This window comes from Morone saxatilis, unplaced genomic scaffold (genome assembly GCF_004916995.1).
Source record: "Morone saxatilis isolate NCDOM2014 unplaced genomic scaffold, NCSU_SB_2.0 Contig7, whole genome shotgun sequence".
Lineage (NCBI taxonomy): Eukaryota > Metazoa > Chordata > Actinopteri > Moronidae > Morone > Morone saxatilis.
This window is the reverse complement of record NW_023340246.1, coordinates 19,227,133-19,249,236: the sequence shown is the minus strand read 5'-3', so window position 1 is coordinate 19,249,236 and position 22,104 is coordinate 19,227,133. Positions and strand designations below refer to the sequence as shown.

Sequence of the window (22,104 nt, the reverse complement as noted above, 5' to 3'; positions counted from 1 at the left end):
AAGAAGAAGAATTGATTATTTAATAATTTTTGCATCAAAACATAAAGATGTGAAATTATGACTCTTGTGTGAATCACTGAGACATAAATGTTGTTCTGTTTAAATCATTCTGGATCACATGGACCAATCACGCATTCTCTAATCCAACACATACACTTTTACGGCCTACTTTGGTAAACCAATATTAGACAACATAGATGATTATGATATAAACATACATGGAGACAACGGATCCCTTAGTAAAATTAAAACTGGGATTGTGTACTGCTATATTCTTAGGGCTATACCTATGCTATTCTTTTTGAAGTCTTGTTTTTTCTTAAGCCATATATTTGTATTACAGTTATTAGTCAAACTTGTCACCTAGTAACAATAATAGCACCGAATGAAGCTAATTAGCATCTCATGATCTACACGTGTACAATATAGAGCACTCGCTACAAATACTGGACTTATCTAATCACTGGATATCCACTAGAACAAGCTTACATAATTTATGCTTTAAGCCTACTCCTTCATCATTCAGATATATATAAGATTAGACTCATACCTATTTGGACAGATATGTTAGACTTTCGCACCTATAGACATCGGAAGAATAATTGATATATGACGTACGACAGAAGACTCGGCTAAATAAGATCAACACTGAATAATAAATACACAGTGCGTTTCACTCGTCTTATGATGTTAAGACCCTATTTGACTCAAATTTCACCACTCACAGCAGTATTATGTATTCACGTAACAACTCCCCTATAACCGTATATCAATAACTCTCTAGATGCTCTGAGCAGTGCTTTTGTCTTTGTCTCTGCACGAAATGTCCTCACCTCTCATCTACGAATTAACTATCACTGTAATTAGATACGCAAAGGTTTAAAATGCTAGTACTAAAGCAATCTGTTAAATAATCAATATACAGAGAAGAACATACAGATAAATATTTTCTTTACTACCCAAGATGTAAACCAATATTTATATAACACATGTCTAGCATGTGGACTATTACATTCTATAAAAAAAGCATCATTACAAGCAATAGATGAGATCACTATAGTAGCCAACAATAAATTTCATGCAGGCGAATATATGTGTTCTTCACCATATAACAAACAAAGCAAACGGTAATTCATGCAGTTTGGTTGTAGAATTAGATTTTATGATTTGACACACCAGCTATGGTCATTTCTGACCTAAGACATCGTGTCATGCCATACATATATATAACTCAAAATGGCAGACCTCCTACTTTAACTCAGCATGACACATTCTTGAGCTATCACCTAAACAGGTAATTTATCTCTTCTGTGCATACTTTTCTTCGCTGAACTCCACTAAATGTACAAAATGTCCTCAGCACTTTAATTTCATATGATATACGTATCTGTACTCCTTGAATAAAGTCTCATTAGTTATAATATAAGATGTTAAAACCTATTCAGTATATGTCAGCGTATCGTTCTCGGTCAACTTCTACCTCGCCTCTCTGTGTGTAATCCAGTTCTGCGCTTCTTCTTGTCTTCTCATGTCTCTGTTTACTCTTTATCACTATCTTCTCCGCACCATCACGGCTAAGTGGGCCAATACCTACGCATGAACCTCAACCAACACCATATCTGCAATAATCCAGTCACAAACTCCTAGTATCATTGCTTCTCTGTCAGATCTACACGACCTGTCCATGAGATAGAGAGAATATCGATATGTAGATTCTTGTGTCTTACGCACGTTTACTTGTGCATGTGTGGCATTAGCGTACATAATATTGTGCCACCCTGGCTTTGCTCTCATATATACTGTTTCATCCATCTCTCTTCCTCATCATCCAATGATACGATAGAGCCATATCGCACTACAACAGAATATAAGCTATCATTCTCCTTACTACCTCCTTCCTCATCCTCGTTGTATAGAATGACTTGTATGTGTTGTTTCAAGCTTTAGTGTAATTTAAATTGACACAGTTGCTGTGGAGATCCGAGGATAGTTTCCCAAGAACGAAATGCTGAGAACTTTACAAAGTTTTACAGCGACTGCAAGGGAGAGAGAGAATGGGAAGACAAGAAGTGAAAATGAGAGCATGCACTGGGTTTGATGAAGGAAGAGGAGAGATGGAAGTAAAGATGAACACCAGAGAGTACAAAGAAGAACACGAGAAGGTCAGCGAGATACTGAAGATACTGACAGCAGAGCCTGTGAGACTGAACAGAAACATGTCAGAGCAAATGAGTTGTGTGTGTGTGTGCGGCATGTCAGAGAGAGAGAGAGGGAGAGAATGAGAGAGGGAGAGAGAGAAGAGAGAAAGGATCTCTCTCCCTCTCTCATTCTCTCCCTCTCTCTCTCTCTGACATGCGCACACACACACACACTCATTTGCTCTGACATGTTTCTGTCAGTCTCACAGGCTCTGTGTCAGTATCTCAGTATCTCGCTGACTTCTCGTGTTCTTCTTTGTACTCTCTGGTGTTTCATCTTTACTTCCATCTCTCCTCTTCCTCATCAAACCCAGTGCATGCTCTCATTTTCACTTCTTGTCTCCCATTCTCTCTCTCCCTTGCAGTCGCTGTAAAACTTTGTAAAGTTCTCAGCATTTCGTTCTTTGGGGAAACTATCCTCGGAGCTCACAGCAACTGTGTCAATTAAATTACACTAAAGCTTGCAACACACGCATACACACACAACGATGTAAAGTGAAGCTTTGTCTTTTATGCATGCTCACATCAGAGAATGAACACAGTATAAGCAAGCCAGTGAGCACATATGTCGACTAATGCGCACACATGCACATACAGTCATAACACAAATCACATACATATTCTCTCACTCATACAAACTGAATCAGAGAAGCAAACTAGAGTTTGTGACTGGATTATCAAATATTCAGCGAGGTTTGGCCCACTTAGCCGTGATGTGCAATATAGAAAACTAACAAGGAGACATGAGAACAAAAGACGCAAAACTGGTTACACACAGAGAGAGCCGGTAAAGTTACCCAGCTACCATAACATATCTGATGTTGTACATCTTAAGAAACTAAGTACTTTTCAAGGGCAGAACATTTCAATAAAAAGAGACATTTGTCATTTAGTGGGACACAAGAAAAGACACAAAAATAAATTACCTTTTTACTCAATTCACCATGAATAAGGCTGCCATTTGTTATAAATGACAAGACACGTCTTGGTAAAAAGGACCATTAGCTGGGGTAAACAAAAACATTCTTACACCAAACTGCAGGAAACGTTCTGCTGTTTTAGGTAACCTTTCTCCCTGCATGAAATTATTTTGGCACAGTGATCTCATTTTGCTGTAAGAATGCTGTTTTTTTATGAAGCTAAAGCCACATGCGGACAGGATTAACATTACATGGGGAGGAAGGGAATATTTACTGCTACTCTGTAATTTAATTCATTGCTCTGTACAGCATTTTAACCATTGCGAAATTACAGGATATGGTCAGTAATAGACATTCTGCAGGACAAAGACAAAAGCCTGCCCAGGAGCACAGGAGAGATGAAGGGGAGGTGAACATACTGCGTGAGGTGAATTTGAGTCAAAATCTTAACACAAAGACATGAAACGCACAGTGATATTATTCAGTGTGACTTACATTTTCTAAGCATATCATTATCTCCAATGTCAATGCAATGCAATATCATGTCCATAAATCTACTAAAATCTAAATCATAAAAAGCTTAAAGCATAAATAAAGCTTTCTTTGGTATCCAAGTAATCCAGTGGTTTTTACATCCATAGGTACACTGCAGACAGGAGATGCTAATAGCTCATTCGGCATATTGTTACTGGTGCAAGTTTGCTAAACTGTAAACAAATATTGGCTAAAAAACACAAGCTTCAAAAGAAGATAGCAGTACCTAGATTACAGTACAACAACCCATTTAATTTTACGGGGGCCTTGCTCTCCTGATGGATTTAATCATCTGTTGTCATATTGGTTCCCAAAGTAGGCCTATAAGTTGGTGTTAGCATGCTTCCATCTGTCCAATTAACAAAAACATTTTTCCATTTTCACACAAGAGTCAAATTTCACACTGAGTTGATCAAAAATTAAATAAAGTAGAAAAACGAGCAGCTCTTCCCACGGAGAAAAAGAAAACCCTTTAGCAGCCAGTTCACAGAAAGGCAGTAGGTAATTGTGGCTGTAATTATTACTGAGGTTGGGGTGACAAATTACCCACATACACGGTCCGGACAGGATTAAAATCACTTACCAACACAGGTAATGTTAAAATCACCCAACCAGAAATAAATCCAGTCCGAAAACAACGTTGGAGTTGGAAGTTGGGAAAGCATTTTTCTTGATAAATCCCTTGAGAAAATGCAGTCCCAAAGATCTTCCAGCAAACTTAATAATATATATATTGAAAATATATCAATAGATGGATGTCAAGGATATAAACAAGGTTACCGTTTGCACTTCATTAAGACCGACACAGGAATATCCTAAACTTTGACTCTTTGTAATTGATTAAAAATACGGAACAAAATGCACTATGTCACTTCTATAATAGCCTTAGGTTATAATATTTATGAAATGTATGGGGTCATTTGTGTGTGTGGTGTGTGTGCAGAGATCTCGTTCCGGGTGTGGCAGTGTGGCGGCAGTCTGGAGATCCTGCCCTGCAGCAGAGTTGGTCACGTCTTCAGGAAGAAACATCCATACATCTTCCCTGAGGGTAACGCCAACACATACATCAAGTAAGCCCCTGAATAGTTTTTGACTGATGTTAATGTCAAAATTTCCATTTTAGGTGGAAGTTTTTATGTACGAAGACTGACTCTGATATCTGTTTGAGGTGCCAGAAGGCGATTTCTTTCAATTTAAGGCTCACAAAAAGGTCAAAACTCCGGGAATACTTGTAGTGTCAAAGCTTGCAGCCTTCATCAGAGCTTTGTGGCCTCTGTGATCTTCATACACCGATCAAACATAACATTATGAGCATAGATATACATAATAAAGGCTAGATGTCATACGGCGGGGTCGCTAACGTCATCACCAGCGGCCATCTTGTCACAGGCAAGGCACTCTGTGGTATCTGATGTAAGGTGAGTGATTTGCACAAACACAAATACTCTTATCTCGCTGAAATCTTGATGGATTTTTTAAATAATGTTTCTTACAAACATTATTAACGTGGTATTATATTTTTTATTGATTTTTATTTGGTTTTTTTTTTTTGACTTATTATTGGTTTATTATTGATATATGGGGTATTCAGTAAGGTGATGCATCATATACTAAGCATCTCTGACGGTTGTGATAACTAAACCACAACCGTTTGCAAAATCGGTTAGAAAAGTTGAGCAAGTTGATGGTCATATTTAAAAATTTCATGCACCATTGAAAGCAACACAAGATGCTTATGGAGTGAGCGAGCTGACTGTGGGAAATTTTTGATGCGCCAGGGTGCGGATGCAACCTCCATTCTTGGCAGCACGGCGTACGAGACATCTAGGCCTTTCATTATGTATTATCTATGGATTATGGGAGGCACGCTGGGCACCTCATATATGTTATGCAGCCCCACACACAGGGTGTGATGCACTGTCCTGTGTGGCACCGTTTCTATCAGATACGAGCATGACTTTTTCGGGTTTTGAGCTACAGTAGCTTGTCTGTTGTCTTGGACCACACGGCAGCCCACTCCCCATGTGATCAGGGAGCGCTGCTGGTGTCCGATGACCCTGTCTCTGGTTCACAAGCTTCGGTTCTTCCTTGGATCACTTCTTGAGAGAGTAGGACCTACTGCAGACCAGGACACCCAACAAGAGCTGCAGGTTTGGAGATGCCTCTGACGCCGTCGTCTTAGCCATCACAATGTGCCCTTTGTCAATAGCGGCCAAATGTCTCACACGCGCCCATTTTCCTGTCTTGCTTAGACACATCAACAGGACAAGATGTTCACTTGCCCTGATACTCAGATAATCAGTGTTATTCACTTTACCTGTCAGTGCTCATAATATTATGGCTGATCGGTGTACTACTGCTGGAGTTTGGACCCCTTCTAACTAGTTCCTCTTTCTCTTCCCTATTCCCTATTCCCTATCTTGGAAATAAATTAAGTTGTGCCAGAAATCTAAAAAGACTAAAAGCACTGTGCATGGTGGAATATATAGTCATTATGTATGCAGTGTCCATTCTTTTTAGTAATCTCATGGTTCCCATACTCACAATATTAACCTACATGCTGAATTCACTACCTAAATGAACTCTCGACTGACTTTAGTACCAAACTAATTACTTGTCTGACTTTTCTGTGAATCCTTTGGTGTGCACTTACACACGACCCACCTAACGAATAATCCCACTAAATTTCCTGCTGACTGATTCAATGTTTGACTGATGTAATACACAGGAAACAGACAGCATGCAGCGTTTGCACTCTGAGCTATGTGTCGCAGCCACCGAACACTGTTCACATCATTGTTAAAGTGGATTTACAGCTGCCTGGGAGCCTTTGAGCTGAGACTACAATATTATCCTATTAACATAAGCTGTATTCTGTTCTCTGCCCCTTTCAAACAGTTCAGACAGAAAGATGTTTACAGGCAGTCCAATAATCCATTAACAGGACTAATGTGCTCAGACTGCATGTGAATTGATCTTGTATAAATAGATTAATCAAGGCTACAATAAGGATGCTGGTCCAATTCAGATTACAAAATCGAGGGCACTTTCAACATTACTGGTGTGAGTGAGTTTAACGAAAACAAAATTGCAGCGTTTCATCACAAAATAACTTCTGGGATCCACATGCTGTGGATTTATTTGGCTGATTATTCCTTTAACAGTTCAGTAACTCATAAACCTCAGCGTGTGAGCAAGGCATTAACACTGCCAGGGTTGGAAGTCGGGTTCCCTTTGTGGCTGAATGGGTGGAGCAAGGCACTAACGATGCCAGGTTGGAGGGCTTCAGTTCCCAAAAGGAGTGATCCCGCAGCTGAACAGCACTTTGGAGCAAAGCCTCCGCCAAACAGCTCATATAAAGTTATTGTTTTGTGTAAACCAGCGAATCCACACCAACACTGAGACTTTTTTTTTTTTTCAGTCTCGCTGTTTAGACTCTCATTTCGCTCCCTGTTGGCTGTTACCGAGGCAACATCTGTTCAGCGCGGAAGATGATGACTTTTATTCGTATCACGATGGCCTGATGTTTGTGATCAACACAGATCTCCCAAACAAAGCTGCTGTTGTCTGCTCGTGTGTTGCTCTGCCGGTTAATTAGCTGGAGGCTCGGCGCTGGCAGTCTGGGTTATGAATATGCTAAATAAAAAGAGCTGCTTAATAATTCGATTACAAAGATTATGCTGTTTCCTTCTTCATCGAGGCCTGCTGCTGTGACCTTGTGTGTGTGTGTGTGTGTGTGTGTGCATGTGATTTTTTAATTGTAAGCCTGTGCGTGACACGTATTTATGTTTATACGCCTACAAGCATCTCATATCCTCTCTCTCTTCCCCTTTCATTAAACCGCCACAGCCAGTGTGTATAATGCCTGTAATGGAGGGTTTCTGTCATTTCAATGAGATAGTTCACAGCTCAGAGAAACTCAGCTAATAGCTAATTACTTCAGAGAGAGAAAAAGAGAATGAGAAAAAAAAAGGAGTAAATTGGGACGAGAGATAGAGAAAATGTGCTTCACTGTTGCAGCGTGGGTGAATAAAGCGCACTGAGTTGAACAGAACTGAATTGAATGAGGGATACAGCAGTAGGCAGGATTAACACCTGGTAAACATGGTTGTGTATCTGGATATCTTATCTGGGTATGGAAAAAGTGTGTTGCTGTAATGTGAGGTGTAAATGACTGCAGCGCAACCAGAATGTCACCTGGGGGATGGTCTGACTCGCGTTGCAGCCCAATTTACACCAGGTATTACCATGCAATCTAGATCTGGATATCCTATCTGGACAAGGAAAAGCGCAACAGTACTGTGTGTTTAAAGGCAGCAGGTGAACACTGGAAGCCTCCCCTCCTCCTTCCTGCAGCCTCTCCTCCATTTCACCACGGTTAAAATATCAGCTGGGTCCACACTGTTGATTAGATGTGAGGGCAGACCTTACTCATATCGCATCCTCTCACTCATATTCAGGGAGTGTTGCATATATCATTTATTTTCTCATTTAAATATCCTCCCCAAACATCTGGGTCACAGGCGTTGGGAAGCTGTATTTGTGATGAAGCTGTCATTTTTGCACTGCATTGAGACCTGATTAAAGAATTACCTTCAAACACACACAAAAAAACCTATTCTTATTGTATTTCTTCCATTAGATTAGATTAGTAAATGTTACAAACTGGACCTTAATAAACATAACAATTATAAGATAAGTAATACATTCAAATGAACACAGACTATAGTTCCATTCATTTTGGGTCAAGGTTACATTATTGTTATTTGGAAGTTGCAAGCAGAGGCTGCTTTTGAAAACTGCCATTGTTGGTGCATTCAAAGAAGGTTTGACATCAGAGATTTCACTTGCCAAAGGATTCGTAACATTGTCACATGGAATAAATGTAACAAAAATGTCACTTCAAGGAGAATCAGGAAAAGCATGTTGGCTTATTCTTTGTCTTACTAATGTAATTTTTTTTAACCAATGTCTTAGCCTTCAGGGAGTTTTGGCCCAGGTATAAGGTAAAGCAAATATCACAGGAAGTTAGATTGTGAGATGCCATGGTCTTGTGTGTGTGTTTGATTACAGGAACACACGTCGCACAGCTGAGGTGTGGATGGACGACTTCCGTCTCTTTTACTACTCTGCTCGCCCTGCAGCACGAGGGAAATCCTACGGAGAGTAAGAACACACGCACACTTGATATTCAAACTATTGAATAATCTGTCTCTAGGCCTCTGAATTGTTGCCCATATTCTACACTCAGCTATTCAAACTGATGTTGTGAGCTTGTTGATGGTTGTTCATCTAGTTGGAAAAACAACAGAGCCAATCCAAGCTTTGTAGGTAGGATAAGGGAATGGCAATGTCACTGAAGCTGTTATATTACTCTCTTCAAAGCCACCACACTTCTTTGACAACAACAGTAATTTTACCTTGAACACAGGCACTGCTGGTCTACCACTTTGTAGTAGCCCTTTTTAATGATTTTCTGCAGTGCCCACAACAAATTATCACAACCAGAGATACTACAAGGACTAACTGTGAACTATAGCCATAATACAATCCATGGACATTCAACTTCACCTTAAAGAATAACTGAACACCCCCTGCAAGTCTTGTCTCTGCTGACTTCCAATAGTTGAAGTGCAGTGATGTACAGGTGTTATGGTGTACATCACTGTTGGGTGTGGTCAGAGTTGAAACCCACTTAAAACTTAAAATCACAGTGAAACACAGCTCTTCAGTAAAAGTATGTAAATAAATATCCTAAAATTGGAAGCGAGTCTTCACAATGTGATTTAATTCAAGACCGCAAAAACAGCAGGAGCAGACTTTAAAGCCCACAGCTGTGCTTAAATGTCAGTGTTTATCTGTCAGACACAGGTAAACACTCACATTTAAACACTGCTGTAGGGTTTTACCTTCCTCTATCACACATCACACACTTATTATTTATTAGTTTTTCATTATCTCATGTCTTTGGATATTTTATGACTTATTCTTCTGGTCTGAGTGTTGGTAGTGATTGACAGTTTATCTGGTTGCTTTTCTCTTTATCTGACTGTTTGTGTGTCTGTTTGTGTGTGTTACCAGTATCCAAGGCAGAGTGGACCTCCGCAAGAAGCTCAAGTGCAAATCCTTTAAGTGGTACTTGGACAATGTCTACCCAGAGCTCAAGTAAGAGAGAAAGAAAGAGAGAGTGTGTGTCTGTGAGAGAGAGAGAGTGTGAGAGTGTGTGTGTGTGTGAGAGTGAGTGTGTGTATGTCTTTAAAGGAAAGAAAACTTCTGCTGAGTACGCATCTTAAAGAGAGGAGAAATTTCAAGACTGACACCATTGATTTTTACTGTCTGGGGCGTTTTAAAAATATGATTATTTTGTTTGTTTGTTTTTATGATTAAAAGGGGAAGGCCACTGATTTTACCCATAATGCTGTCAGGATATCTCAGCCTTTTGCTGCTTTGATTTAGACTTTTCTGTGTTTTAATGGCTCTGTCCCCCAACATTAGTCCTTTCAACTTTCCCTGGGACCTCAAAAGAAAACTAGCTAAAATAAAAGATGCTAAGCAAAGATACAAGCTCTATAGAGGAGATCTTAGAGGTTTGATTCCAAATATGTGGTTCGCTTAATATACAGATCTTATGGTGCCATCAGAATGAATTTTGTCTGCAAAAATGTGTTCACATTTGGAGGCAAAAAGCACACAAGTAATACACAGGTAACTGTGTGGGCATGGTTGCAAGCATAAACTGCAGAAATTAGGATGATTAGCAGGCTAACAACCGAATTCTCCTAGTTGTAAATTATACAGCTTTTTATCAAACACTACACACCTGTGCAATGCTTTGTGTTGTCTGTTTAAATGTTTAAACCTGTCAACAGTGTCCACAGTAGTGTACACCCACTTCACAAACACACAGCCCATCTTTATGTCTTTTTGAACACCTCACTAGTGTAATTTTTCTGTTAAATCTCTCTCCGTTCTGATTGGCTGAGCTCCCAGGGACTCAGAGTGACTACCCTATCTGCACACACACTCACAGACACACAATAACACTTCACAAGCCCTGGCAGTGAGTCTTTCATATACATACAGTACACACATATACTACCTACACGTACACAAACATGCCAATACAAATACCTTTAAAGACACATAAGCACTCTCATTTAAAAGCTTCCTCTCTCTTTCACACTCACACTTCAACACACTCTCACACACATACACACACACTTAAATACCCATTTATCCACTGGAGGCTGTTGTTAATCCCCCAGAATGGAATTAACAGGCTTGCTCTCAAGGGAAGACAGACCTGACCCTTAAAACGCAGAATAACCTTTAACGGGTTATTAAAACAGAGAGAGATAGCAGATTGAATTAATGCTACAGGGCTTAAGCCCGAGTTTATAGCGCGGCCGAGAATTTAACAAGAAAGACTGAGAAAGTTTATCAAAGAGGAAGATTGGGAAGAAACTTTTCTGAAGTAATGAGTTTAGAGAATCGTGGCCTGCAGCAGATTTGTTAAAGGTGCAGAGCGTCATTTTTTTAAATCACTGTCAAAATAACTGATATCTTGATGTAGTTAATGAGACCATGGTTGAGATGATTGCGGTCTTCTGTCTCATCTCAATGAGGCTGATAATGTAGAAATTAAGACGTATATCCTCTACTTCCACAATAGGTAAATGTGGTTTTGGAGATTAAAGGGTCAGTTCACTTAAATTAACAAAAATATCATACTTTCTCAATTATCTCCAGTGATGTCTGGTGAGACATTTATAGTGATATTTGGGATTTGTAATATCTGCGTCTCCAATACAATCGACCCTTAAACTGAATGAAGTCTATCTTATGTTTCCTCCATCAGGGTCCCAGATGACTCTGACTCTCAGTCCGGGGTGATCAGACAGCGGCAAAACTGTCTGGAGTCTCGCAGGGTGGAGGGCCAGGAGCTGCCCATCCTCACACTGGGTCCCTGCATAGGAACAGAGGGGGTCCCCGCCATCAACCAGGTGGGTCAATCTGGAGTTATAAATGACAGAGTTTGTAACAGGAAATATTGTAGCTCAACATTCACAAAATTTTTAAGTAATCATAGCATTTTGTCCCATTTCCTTCAGTCCTAGTGTGTATTGGTGTGTGCAGCAGTGTGTTTTGGGTTTTGTTTGTTATATACTATTACTGGGATTTGTCAAAGTCTGAATTAAAATTTTACACACAGTGGCTTTGACAGACTAAATGGTAATTTAGTATAATATAGGATACATACAGAATCATGTAAAAGATATTGCTTTTTACCTGACTCTTCTACTGAGAAGCAGGATGTGTGAAAGTGTAGCGGGTTGAAAAAAAAACAGTTATTCTCCATTTAGATGGAAATATTGCTCACTTCACCTCTCTCTCTCTCTCTCTCTCTCTCTCTCTCTCTCTCACTCAGTGTCATTGATCATTAGTAGATGTAAACAAGCTTCCTGAAAGAGAGAGTCATCAAGCTAAAACATATTAATTTACATCAGAAGGTGTGTGTGTGTGTGTGTGTGTGTGTGTGGGAGATCTGGTTCTACATTGCTAATTTTTCATACGTGAGCTCAACACTACATAAGCAGGGCTTGTATGTGTGCGCATGTGTGTTTGGCCAGTTGTTTTTCTTTGTGTAAGCTATATATCTGACCTGACCTGGTCTCACTGTGCTAATTTTTTACTTGTAGCACAGCAACTCAGCAAAGAGCAAGTGTGTGGGCATAACTATCCAACAATGGACATCAGCGTTGTTACACATTCGCCAACATTGGACTGGTGACCCAACAGGGGACATATTGGAGGTCCACTTTAGGTCATGCTTTAAAATCATGCTAGAATTATGTCTAAAACCTTAAGGTGAATTTGTTTTAATTAGTGGACTACAGTTTGTCAGTGTTGAATAATAGTGTCTACTGTTGGAGTGTGTGTGTGTGTGTGTGTGTTTTAATTAATACCCGTAGGATTCTCATTATTCCGTGTTTAGACTGAGCGTGGAGGCTGTGTGTGTGTGCCGCTCTAACAAGCCACCTTGCAAAAGAGTGAACATGTCAGCAGTTGAAACGCCTGAAGGCTGCAGAGGCCAGCCTGTGACTGGAAGGTTGCTGGTTTGAATCCCTGAACTCAGAAGGAAAAACGCTGGTGTGTGTTTGTGCGTGTGTGAGTGAGATACTATCTCACCAACTACTGTTGGAAGCCGTGCACTGTACAGAAGCCCTGAAGGAAGGCTCTCAATCTCTGTTTGTTCATGTTCAGAGGTCTGGTTTGAACAGAGCAGTTCCCAGGTGGGAATGTTTTTCAACCTAAAGAATTAAACTAACGTATCTGTTCTGTCAGTTTCCCCCTTGAAAAGTGAAAAAAGTTTATTTCCTTGGTGTTAAATGTCATTCTAACATCTAATAAAAATAAGAAATCCACATTAAAGGAAAACAACCTTGGTGTCATATCAAGGTGTGATTATAATTACTAAGTTAATTGCTGAGAACAAAACTACAACAGAGTCTAACAGGGTGGCAACATGTGCTGTCAAGACAAGGAAATTAACAACATCACTCTTTTTTGTTTTTTCCTGACAAGGTGCTCCAGTGGCCAATCTAATAATCAATCAACAGCATGATCTTTTAATATCAAGGCAAAGCCATTTTGATATGTTTGTTTTGTGATTACACTAGATCAAAGTTAAGCCAGGAACCTAAGCTATGTTCATAAACAGAAATTAAAAACTAAATAAATTAAATTAAATGTTTGGGTTTTTATATCTTCCAGGCAAATTTGGTCAAGCTGTGTGATCATCTGACTGCTGTTCCTGTCATGTTGGACTCTGTTGGAGCTTCCTAATTGTTGATGAGTAAAATGTAACTAAATGTAACTAAATGGTAAAAATGTATTAGTTTCTTATTGATAATATTAAGACATTTCTTGCAGCTACAATAGAGTCCAATAGCAGACTGTGTAAGTGATCTGAAACACCCACAATGAACATAAATATTCTCGTTTCAGTCTCTCAGAAACAAACGGAAATGCCATTGCACCAGCATTCACATACAGGGAGAAATCAATAGTAGAAGCAGAGAGACCAATTTGTAGCAGAACACAGACCAGAATGTTTGTAATGTCAGTCATGCAGAAGTCAAATGTATTCTACTGTTCTATTAATGGGGAGTTTCACTTAACTTAAGGGTGACAGCTGTGTATAACAGAGCAGAAATATAAGCTGAAGAAGTAGGCGAATGACGGGCATGAAATGCGACCCACTGAGCCACAAAAACATCATTCTGAACACAATTTGGCCCAAATGTAATGAGTACAAAAGCATGACTGTTGGCTGTGAATGTGAGCGCTCAGTCAACTGTCTCAGAAAAAAAAAAGCTTGCATTTGCAGGTGTCAACGTTATTTTGAGCCAACGTGCACTTTGTTTTTACTCTTTATTTACCCAGGGAACACTTCTGCTGAGCACGCTGGCTCCGTTTCAGCACTGACCTGCTTAACGTTTAACTACACAATCATTGGGTATGTTTACCTGCAAACCAGTGACTCTGATTACACTTAGGGATCTGCTTAAAACACTGCCTCTATTTCTAATAGCCTTGTTTACATTATTTATTCCCTTAACATTTGGTCTGCCCCTCATCACTCCACATTTTGTTGTGTTGCTTGGTTTAGAAATTCGATACTGAAGCTCGGTGTGTCAGACCATAGGTGCAAGAGCTCCTTCTACAGACTGATTTCTGTCAAAAGTGAATTATTTGTTCCATCGTAGTTCATTTATTTTTACTGTTAATGCAAAAAAAGGTTTAACTTTTTAATTTTTTGGAGTAATTTTTCATGCCATCTGCTCAACCCAGCTCTCTTTGCCAATACATCCATCAATACTCCTGTTAAGAAAGCAGAAATCTGTGAACATGTAGAAAAGCGTTATTTGAATCTGCTCTGTCCGCAGTCTCATCCATCTCTGCTACACAAGCACAATGCGCTAATAGCAAATTGTTAAAAACAAACTAAAACAAAGCTGTCTGTACTTGTGTCACTTAGTTTGTCACATAACTTAAAACTTAAATTCTTGTAAACTTAGCTAAACATCACATCAGATAAATGGCTGATTTTAACGTCTGAGTTCTTCATTCTTTCTAAACCTCACTTGATTTGTTTCCAGTTAGATATTTATATAGTTTATATAATGACTGTTGTAAACATTACTGTTACTAGAAACAACATTTAGTTTTATTTAAAATATAAATAAATTCCAATCCTTCCTTCCAATCCAATTTTATTTTTAAATAATATAAAATTATTTAAAAAAAGCTATTATTTAGTAATGAAAAAGACAGGAAGCACAAACAGGATACAGATATGTTAAAAAAAATTACATATACGAACAGAAAAAATGTAATAAAGTTAGAAAGTCATACACAGTGCAAAACCATCGACAAGTATGTACAAACATAAATGTGCAAATCCAATAGGGCAATTCACTTATATAACTTAGCAAAGTGACAAAGTAAATATGTTTCAGTTTTGTATGTAATCATGTATATAAGAAATGCATTAGATGTATATGTATGTAAAAAAATAATTATAACAATAATAATGATACATTTTAAATAACGTATACAAATATGCATAAAATACATTAAAAAAGGAAACAGAATATGTTACCTAGACAGATTTAGAATTATAACAGAAACCAAACAAAGATATTCACATTAACACATATTTGAACATAACAAACTGATTGTGTTTCTCAAAATGTGTTCACATGACAACTTCAGGAGGATACTTCCTCACAAGTGAAGGTTTAAGACTGAATCTTCAGTGTGCAAGTAGACCTACCAGCTGAACCCAGGGAGGCTCCAGCAGAGAAGATATATTGAGCTACAGCACCAATTAACCTCCAATGTCATTCTCTTTGCTGCAGTTCAATAAATCAATCACACGGTGAAATAAACCCTGCAGCGTTGAGTTATTCAAGAAAAAACTCCATACATCATAGAGCTGCTTTAAAAAGACTTCCCACTCTCCCTTCCCCAACCACTTCTCACCCTCCAATGATACAGGAGTGTTATAATCATAATGACTTGTTAATATGTATTGATAAGTGCAGAAAACATTTTACTTCAGGATCAGGATCAGTGTGTAGGATGTAGTTTCATAAAGCAGTGTAGATGCTGATTGCAACGCCATCACCTAACCCTCCCATTCCAAGGGTGTTAGAGTAATGACTGTGGCAGCCAATGGTTGGTTTGTCCGTTCTGGGTTACTAGAAACTTGAACATTTAACATTGGGGACTCCATAAAAGATGACCCACTCCCACTGTAGATATAAATGACTCATTCTACGGAAACCGGAACACCACTATTCTTATTTCAGGTGATTATGGTATAATGAAAACATACCTAGGAATATTATATTAAATTATTGCCAATAGATCCTCCTAAATGTTACACACTGGACCTTTAGGTACAATGATTTAAAATGTACTTTATTATTATTTGGTTCATTAATCAAAAATCAAATAAATATAATCGTTATTGCTTATCTTGTAATAACATGGCAATAATTAAAATAGTTAACTCAGTTGTTGGTATTTATATTATTTAAACGTCTATTCAAATATGTGGCACCCATTTATGAAGAATTATCAGTGTGTGCACGTGTGTGTGTGTTCTAGATGTGTCAAGATGTGATTTACTTTGGTGTGACCTTTATACTGGCTGTCCCCTGAAGGTTTGGAAAACCCTTAAAACACACACACACAGACACACACACACTGGACATTACCATGACCTAATTACACATTGTGTATGTGTGTGTGTGTGTGTGTGTGTGTTTCTTTTGTTTTGTCTTTCTCCTACATAATCATTAATACATCAGGGTGTTGTTTTAACCTTGACCTCCTTAGTGTATGTGTGTGTGTGTTTGAATACACATTATAACAGATTTGAGTATTATAAGTACGCAAATGATTGTTTTTTTGTCGCTTTTTAGAAATGTGTTATAAGAACTTTTTTTTTAATAATGGACCATGGATATCACAGTATAATAACATAGAACATATTATGATGAGTGTGAGCTCTTCATCTTTGTCTGTCAGGGCTCTACAGTGTGAGCATTTCGTGAAAAAGTGCGAGTGACTCTTTAGTTCAGACTATAGGGAAGGCCCCTTAAACCTGGTTCTGGATTGGAGCAGGTTCTAAATTATTAAGAAGTCGCTTCTTTCATTGGTGCTTGAAGAAACCAGGACGTGAGATTAGCCAAGCAGAAAATATGATTTTGGTGTAATTTGTGATGCTGCATGCAGCCTCTCTTTTCTGCTCTCTGTGTCGGTGTTTCAGATCAACCTTTGGATCTGAATCAGGTATCTGTAGGTATTGGGTGTGCCAAAGTTATTTCTAATATAAAACCGTGTTTAATCAATGTTTATTATCCTCTACCACTATGTATATATTTATTTTACACCTGTGTCTTCTGCAAACTGCCGATTTAGTTGTATCCCTAAAAATAAATGTAAGAATAAAGTTGTGCTACCCATTGTGGTGTATTTATAGTCCTTCACTGAAAATTGTACCAAAGTTAAAGTAGCTGTAGTCAAATTAGGCAGACTGGCCTGCACAAAGCGCCCTCCTGCCCTTTAACACTTTTAGGATGAACCGTGGGTCAGGTCTTATCGTCTAACATCAGCGTCGGACCTCACTAATGCTCTTGTGGCTGAATGGGAGCAAATCCCTGCAGCCAGGTTCTAACATCTGATGGGAAGTGGAGGCTGTAAGCAGCAGATCAGTGCCTGTCGTTTCAGAATAAGAAGAGAGAAATAAGATCACATTGTGAGTGTAGTGTTCGATTAAGTTCATTTTTTTTCTTTATTTTTTAAAATTAACTAGCCAATACAGATGTCACATAATGTAGTGCTGTACACATATAGGAACACAAAATGGAAATACACAAGTAAAGTACCAATATAGTGAAATTAACCAAATGTCACTTTGCTATATTTTCTTGCTTTTCCCTGAATGACTTTATCTTTATGACGGCTTATCAGAAACCAAACAAAAGCTAAAGCAGCACTCGAAAATGTCAATTTTTAAAAACCCAGCTGACAAACAACATTTAAAACAAATGATAATAAATTTTTTTTCCTCTTTCTCTGTCTCTAGGAGTGGGTGTACACTCACGGGCAGCAGATCCGACAGCAGCAGACATGTTTCTCTGTACCACCACCTTTCACTGCCTCCCAGTCCTGCTTGTGGCCCTGCAACATGGCCGATGGCAAGCAAGGTCTGCCACAAACACACACACACACACACACGCGCATTTCAGGTGGTGTGTACCTGCAGGCGATTCCCTACCATGTATCATATGGCTGATTAATCTAAGTGTTAATTAATCTAAAGCTAAATTTGTCTAAAGATGATCGTTACACAGACACACATTCACGCTGCAGGGGAAAGCTTGACACTTTTTTGGAGGAAAGACGCTATCGAAATACTCTTAACACACACACACATCACCACACACACTGTCATTACCTGACCACTGGGCACCTGACGCGTCCCAGAAGCCCTGCAGCCAGAGAACAACCTGACAACCAATAAAACCTAGAGAGAGAGAGAGAGGAGAGAGAGAGAGGAGGGGCGAGAGAGAAGGAGAGGGATAGAGGAAGTAAGCAAGACAGACAAAAGAGGAGAAAGAGAGAAAGGGAGAGACGTGAGAGAGAAGATGGAAAGAGATGGAGGAGGGTAAGTCAAGGGAGAAAGAGAGAAGTAGCTGAAGATTAGCTCATTACACCTCACAACTGTTCAGTCTGCATGGAAAACTGTGTGTGTGTGTGCGTGTGTGTGTGTCGTGTTAATCCCATCTGTATCATTACAATGTAAAACAATGTACTGGACCTATGTGTAGCTGTAATCAGACTGTTTTTACGTGTTGTGGTTGTGTGTCTGCGCGTGTGTGTGTGATTCACTCTGTGTTCTGTCGTGCAGTTATTTTCGTACTTTTTGCAATCTATGAAGTCATCCTGTGACGGGTGTGCTGAGAAAGAGTGGAGAGGCCAAGAAAACAAAGAGATGGAGAGAGAAAGATAGAGTGAATCTTGAAGGAGGAAAAGAGAAGAGACAAAACAGGATAAGGAAAGTAAAGAAAGAGAAATAAGAGGAAAGGAGGGGGAGAACGGTTGGAAAAAATACAGACTAGGGAAATGAAAAGGATGAAGGAGGATGATGCGATAAAGAAGAGGAATAGAGGGATGAGAAAAGAGGGGAAGACAAGGAATTGGGGCAAAGATCTGTCTCGGAAAAAGAGATGAAGAAGGACGAGAACGAAATTAAAACTAGGAAAGTGATTATTAGAGAAAAGGGAAGGAGAGGTAAAGGAACACTGGAGGAAAATAAAGAAGGTCAAAAGCAGGCGGCAGGAGTAGTGCGTCATATACGCCGTCATTTCGCCCCCCTTTCCAGGGGGCCCCCACAAAGCAAAACACAGCAGCACGTCAAGAGCACCACAAAGCAAAGAAGAAAGAATATTACATCAAACAGTGAACCTCTGAGATTTATTCTTTGTGTGTGTTATTGACTTTGATTTCTCACCTGAACAGCCGTCCTTCCTGCCTCAGGCATTACAATAGGTGAGACTGCGTCCGACATGTCCGTATTTTTATACTCCAGAATAAGTTCCCCCTGTGGCAGCAATAACACCATAGAAGAAGATGTTGCGTATCGCAACACAAGATCACAGAGTGGAGGTACAGTAGACAGCGTTAGGGAATGAAAAAATGCTGTTTTACTGGAGCGTCATCCGGCATCAATTGCTGAAAATTAGGACAGGCGGTGAATTCTGTCCCCCACACGAAAGAAAGAAAGAAAGAAAGAAAGAAAAGAGAGGAAGTAGGAAAAAAGGAAGGAATTAGGGAAAGAAAAAATACGGGTAAGAAGGGAGGATCGAAAGAAAAGAAAAAGGAAAAAGGAAGGAAGGAAGGAAGGAAGAAAAGGATAAAAAAGCCAATAATAAAATGTTGGGGAGAGACAATGCGGAAAAAAAAGGAAAGAGGCAGGAAGACTGAGGTGGTGACGAGTAAATGAGAGACACTCTGTGCAACAGCTCACATACACACAAGGTGTTATATGCCGGGTACTAGATTCAGTTCGGGCCGTTTTTATATCAGATACTAGACTGTTAAATTAACTTGTTGACTAAAAAACTGGTGGTTACACAACACACGCCACACTTCTCTCTCACACAACCACAACAACAGTCAACACACACACACACCACACAACATTCTCTCTCTCTCTCTCTCTCACACACACACACACCAAATATCTACCACACACCAGTGCCTGTGTATTTTTTTTTGTGTTTGTATTTAGCCATGAAGCGCATCGCTGGTCATGTAACTGAAAACTTAGTAAACATTTACCAACACACACACACATCACACAGAGCTGATGTTTACATGTCCCAGTAGAGGGTGTGGTAGGTATGTGTGTGTGTGGTGTGGTGTGTGTGGTGTGTGTGTGTGCTGTGTGTCAGAAGGCAGGAAAAACAGCGGCATGATAGGTAATTAGACCAAATATCCACTCGACGAAACAAGCCCAGATCTGACTGTAGAAGGACATTGACACAGACTGCTGAGGGAGAGAGGAGGAGAGAGAGAGAAGACACTAGGGTAGTTAAATTTGAAGGATGGACGAGAGAGAAGAGAGGAGAGAGAGATGGGTATGGTGTTTTGACATAGAGACACAAGGAAACGGGACTGCCGGCCACGCTTTGTTTTGTTTTTTCTGAGGACTACTACGGCGGGGGTGTTGGGAGGGCAGAGTCGAGAGGGAGGGACTAATAGAGAAAGAAGTAACAGAAAAGGGAAAAATAGATTTTTCAACATGGTTGGAAATAAATTCTAAAAATTAAAAATATGATGCAGTCCAAATAATTGAATATAGCCGATGAGAACACAACCATATCCACTCATATGATTAATTCAAAAGTAGCCTAACATATATTCCTCTTACATATACTTAAAGGGTTCTACATATGAAATTCACTGCCCTGTAGATGTGCACCTAGAGCCAGCATGTCAGCCCAAAACAGCTGTTACGGCCCGCCAGACTCATTGATGAAACTCACCCTCGCGGCATTAATCGTAAAATACACCTCGGATCTAGGATAGTACAAAAAAGATCAGATGTGTCTACGATCCTTGAGAGAAATGCAACCTGTCCAAAGTCAACTGTCCACATTCCCTTATTGCAAAAACAGTCGTCATTTATCGTTCATCACTGAAAACTTTCATCAAAGTGGAGAGAAACTAAATAAAACTCACCAAAAACCGTTTGTTGTCTTTCCATTGTTCAACAACCGCCAACTCTGGTTTGGTCAAGAAATAATCCTCAAATCTGCTGATGGAGATGAGGAAGAACTTAAAGCTTAACAGTTACACACGGAGGACTCGCATGCACTTGCGGGTGTCCCGGCTGTATGGATCGTCTTTAGTGAACACGTTTGAGGGAAGACCTCTGGAGCATCTGGATGATTCAGTTGCCTGTGCAGCGGGGAGAAAGGAGCTGTGTAATGCTAATGCTACATGGTAGGTGAGCAGGAGCGAGACAAAGGAGAGCTGTTCAATAAGAGTTTGATAAAATGGATAAATGGGATCACCTGAGGGAGAGGGGGTTGTCTGTCTGTAAACAGACAGAGCCTTTTTCCAAATAGGGTGAGAATGACACCATGTAACCACGGTAACTGTACAAACACAAAGATGAAAGATTAGATGTAGGCCCAAAAGTCTAGAATAAGACATAAATATAAAAAAATGCACAAAAATTAGACTAAAATTAAATTGACGAAAAGTAGCACAAATCAGAGGTTACTAAACTTTGATAAAACTTAATATATAGCAAAAGACTGAATAATAAATCAGAAATCAGGTGCAAAAGATAACTTGATATTGAAACAGTTTGACTCCAGCCACAAACTGCAATCATAGATTATCAGAGCTGTGGGGTTGAGAAGTGTTTCGTCACGTTACTGAAGATTCAGGAGGATGTGCACTTAACAAGTCAATTCATCAGAATGTATTAATTACTTTACACAAAGAGTATAACGATCGGCTATCCTCTTAAGCAAAACAAGAATGAAATATATATATATCCAATATTGTGTGTGTCAAGATGTCTTATCAGTTTCAGGTCTATCTGTGTTCACCCTGTGTGACCTGGCCTATGCATCCTGGGAGGAGGCTCCTGTCTTCCCCTCTGTCCCTCTCCTCTCTCGTATGCAACAGACGTCTTAAGAAAGTTAATGTAGTACATGTATTTAAAAGAGGGATGTGTGCGGAGGGTAATGTACCAATGTATTATTCTCACAGTCCGACATCACAGTGCTGCAGCAGATCCCGAAATATTCCAAACAGTCCAATGAGTGAATACTAATTGATTTACATTTCATAATTAT

General features: G+C 39.4%; 1 protein-coding gene across 1 annotated transcript in view; it reads left to right on the top strand.

Moving 5' to 3' along the window:
- The window catches only part of galnt14 (UDP-N-acetyl-alpha-D-galactosamine:polypeptide N-acetylgalactosaminyltransferase 14 (GalNAc-T14)), a 124,514-nt gene that overhangs the window by 98,697 nt on the left and 3,713 nt on the right, over positions 1 to 22,104 (top strand). Inside the window, exons 12-16 of the mRNA XM_035679179.1 lie at positions 4,596 to 4,722; positions 8,726 to 8,818; positions 9,734 to 9,817; positions 11,511 to 11,655; positions 17,814 to 17,930. Of these exons, the coding sequence (XP_035535072.1) occupies positions 4,596 to 4,722; positions 8,726 to 8,818; positions 9,734 to 9,817; positions 11,511 to 11,655; positions 17,814 to 17,930 (566 nt within the window). The remainder of the gene's footprint in view (positions 1 to 4,595; positions 4,723 to 8,725; positions 8,819 to 9,733; positions 9,818 to 11,510; positions 11,656 to 17,813; positions 17,931 to 22,104) is intronic.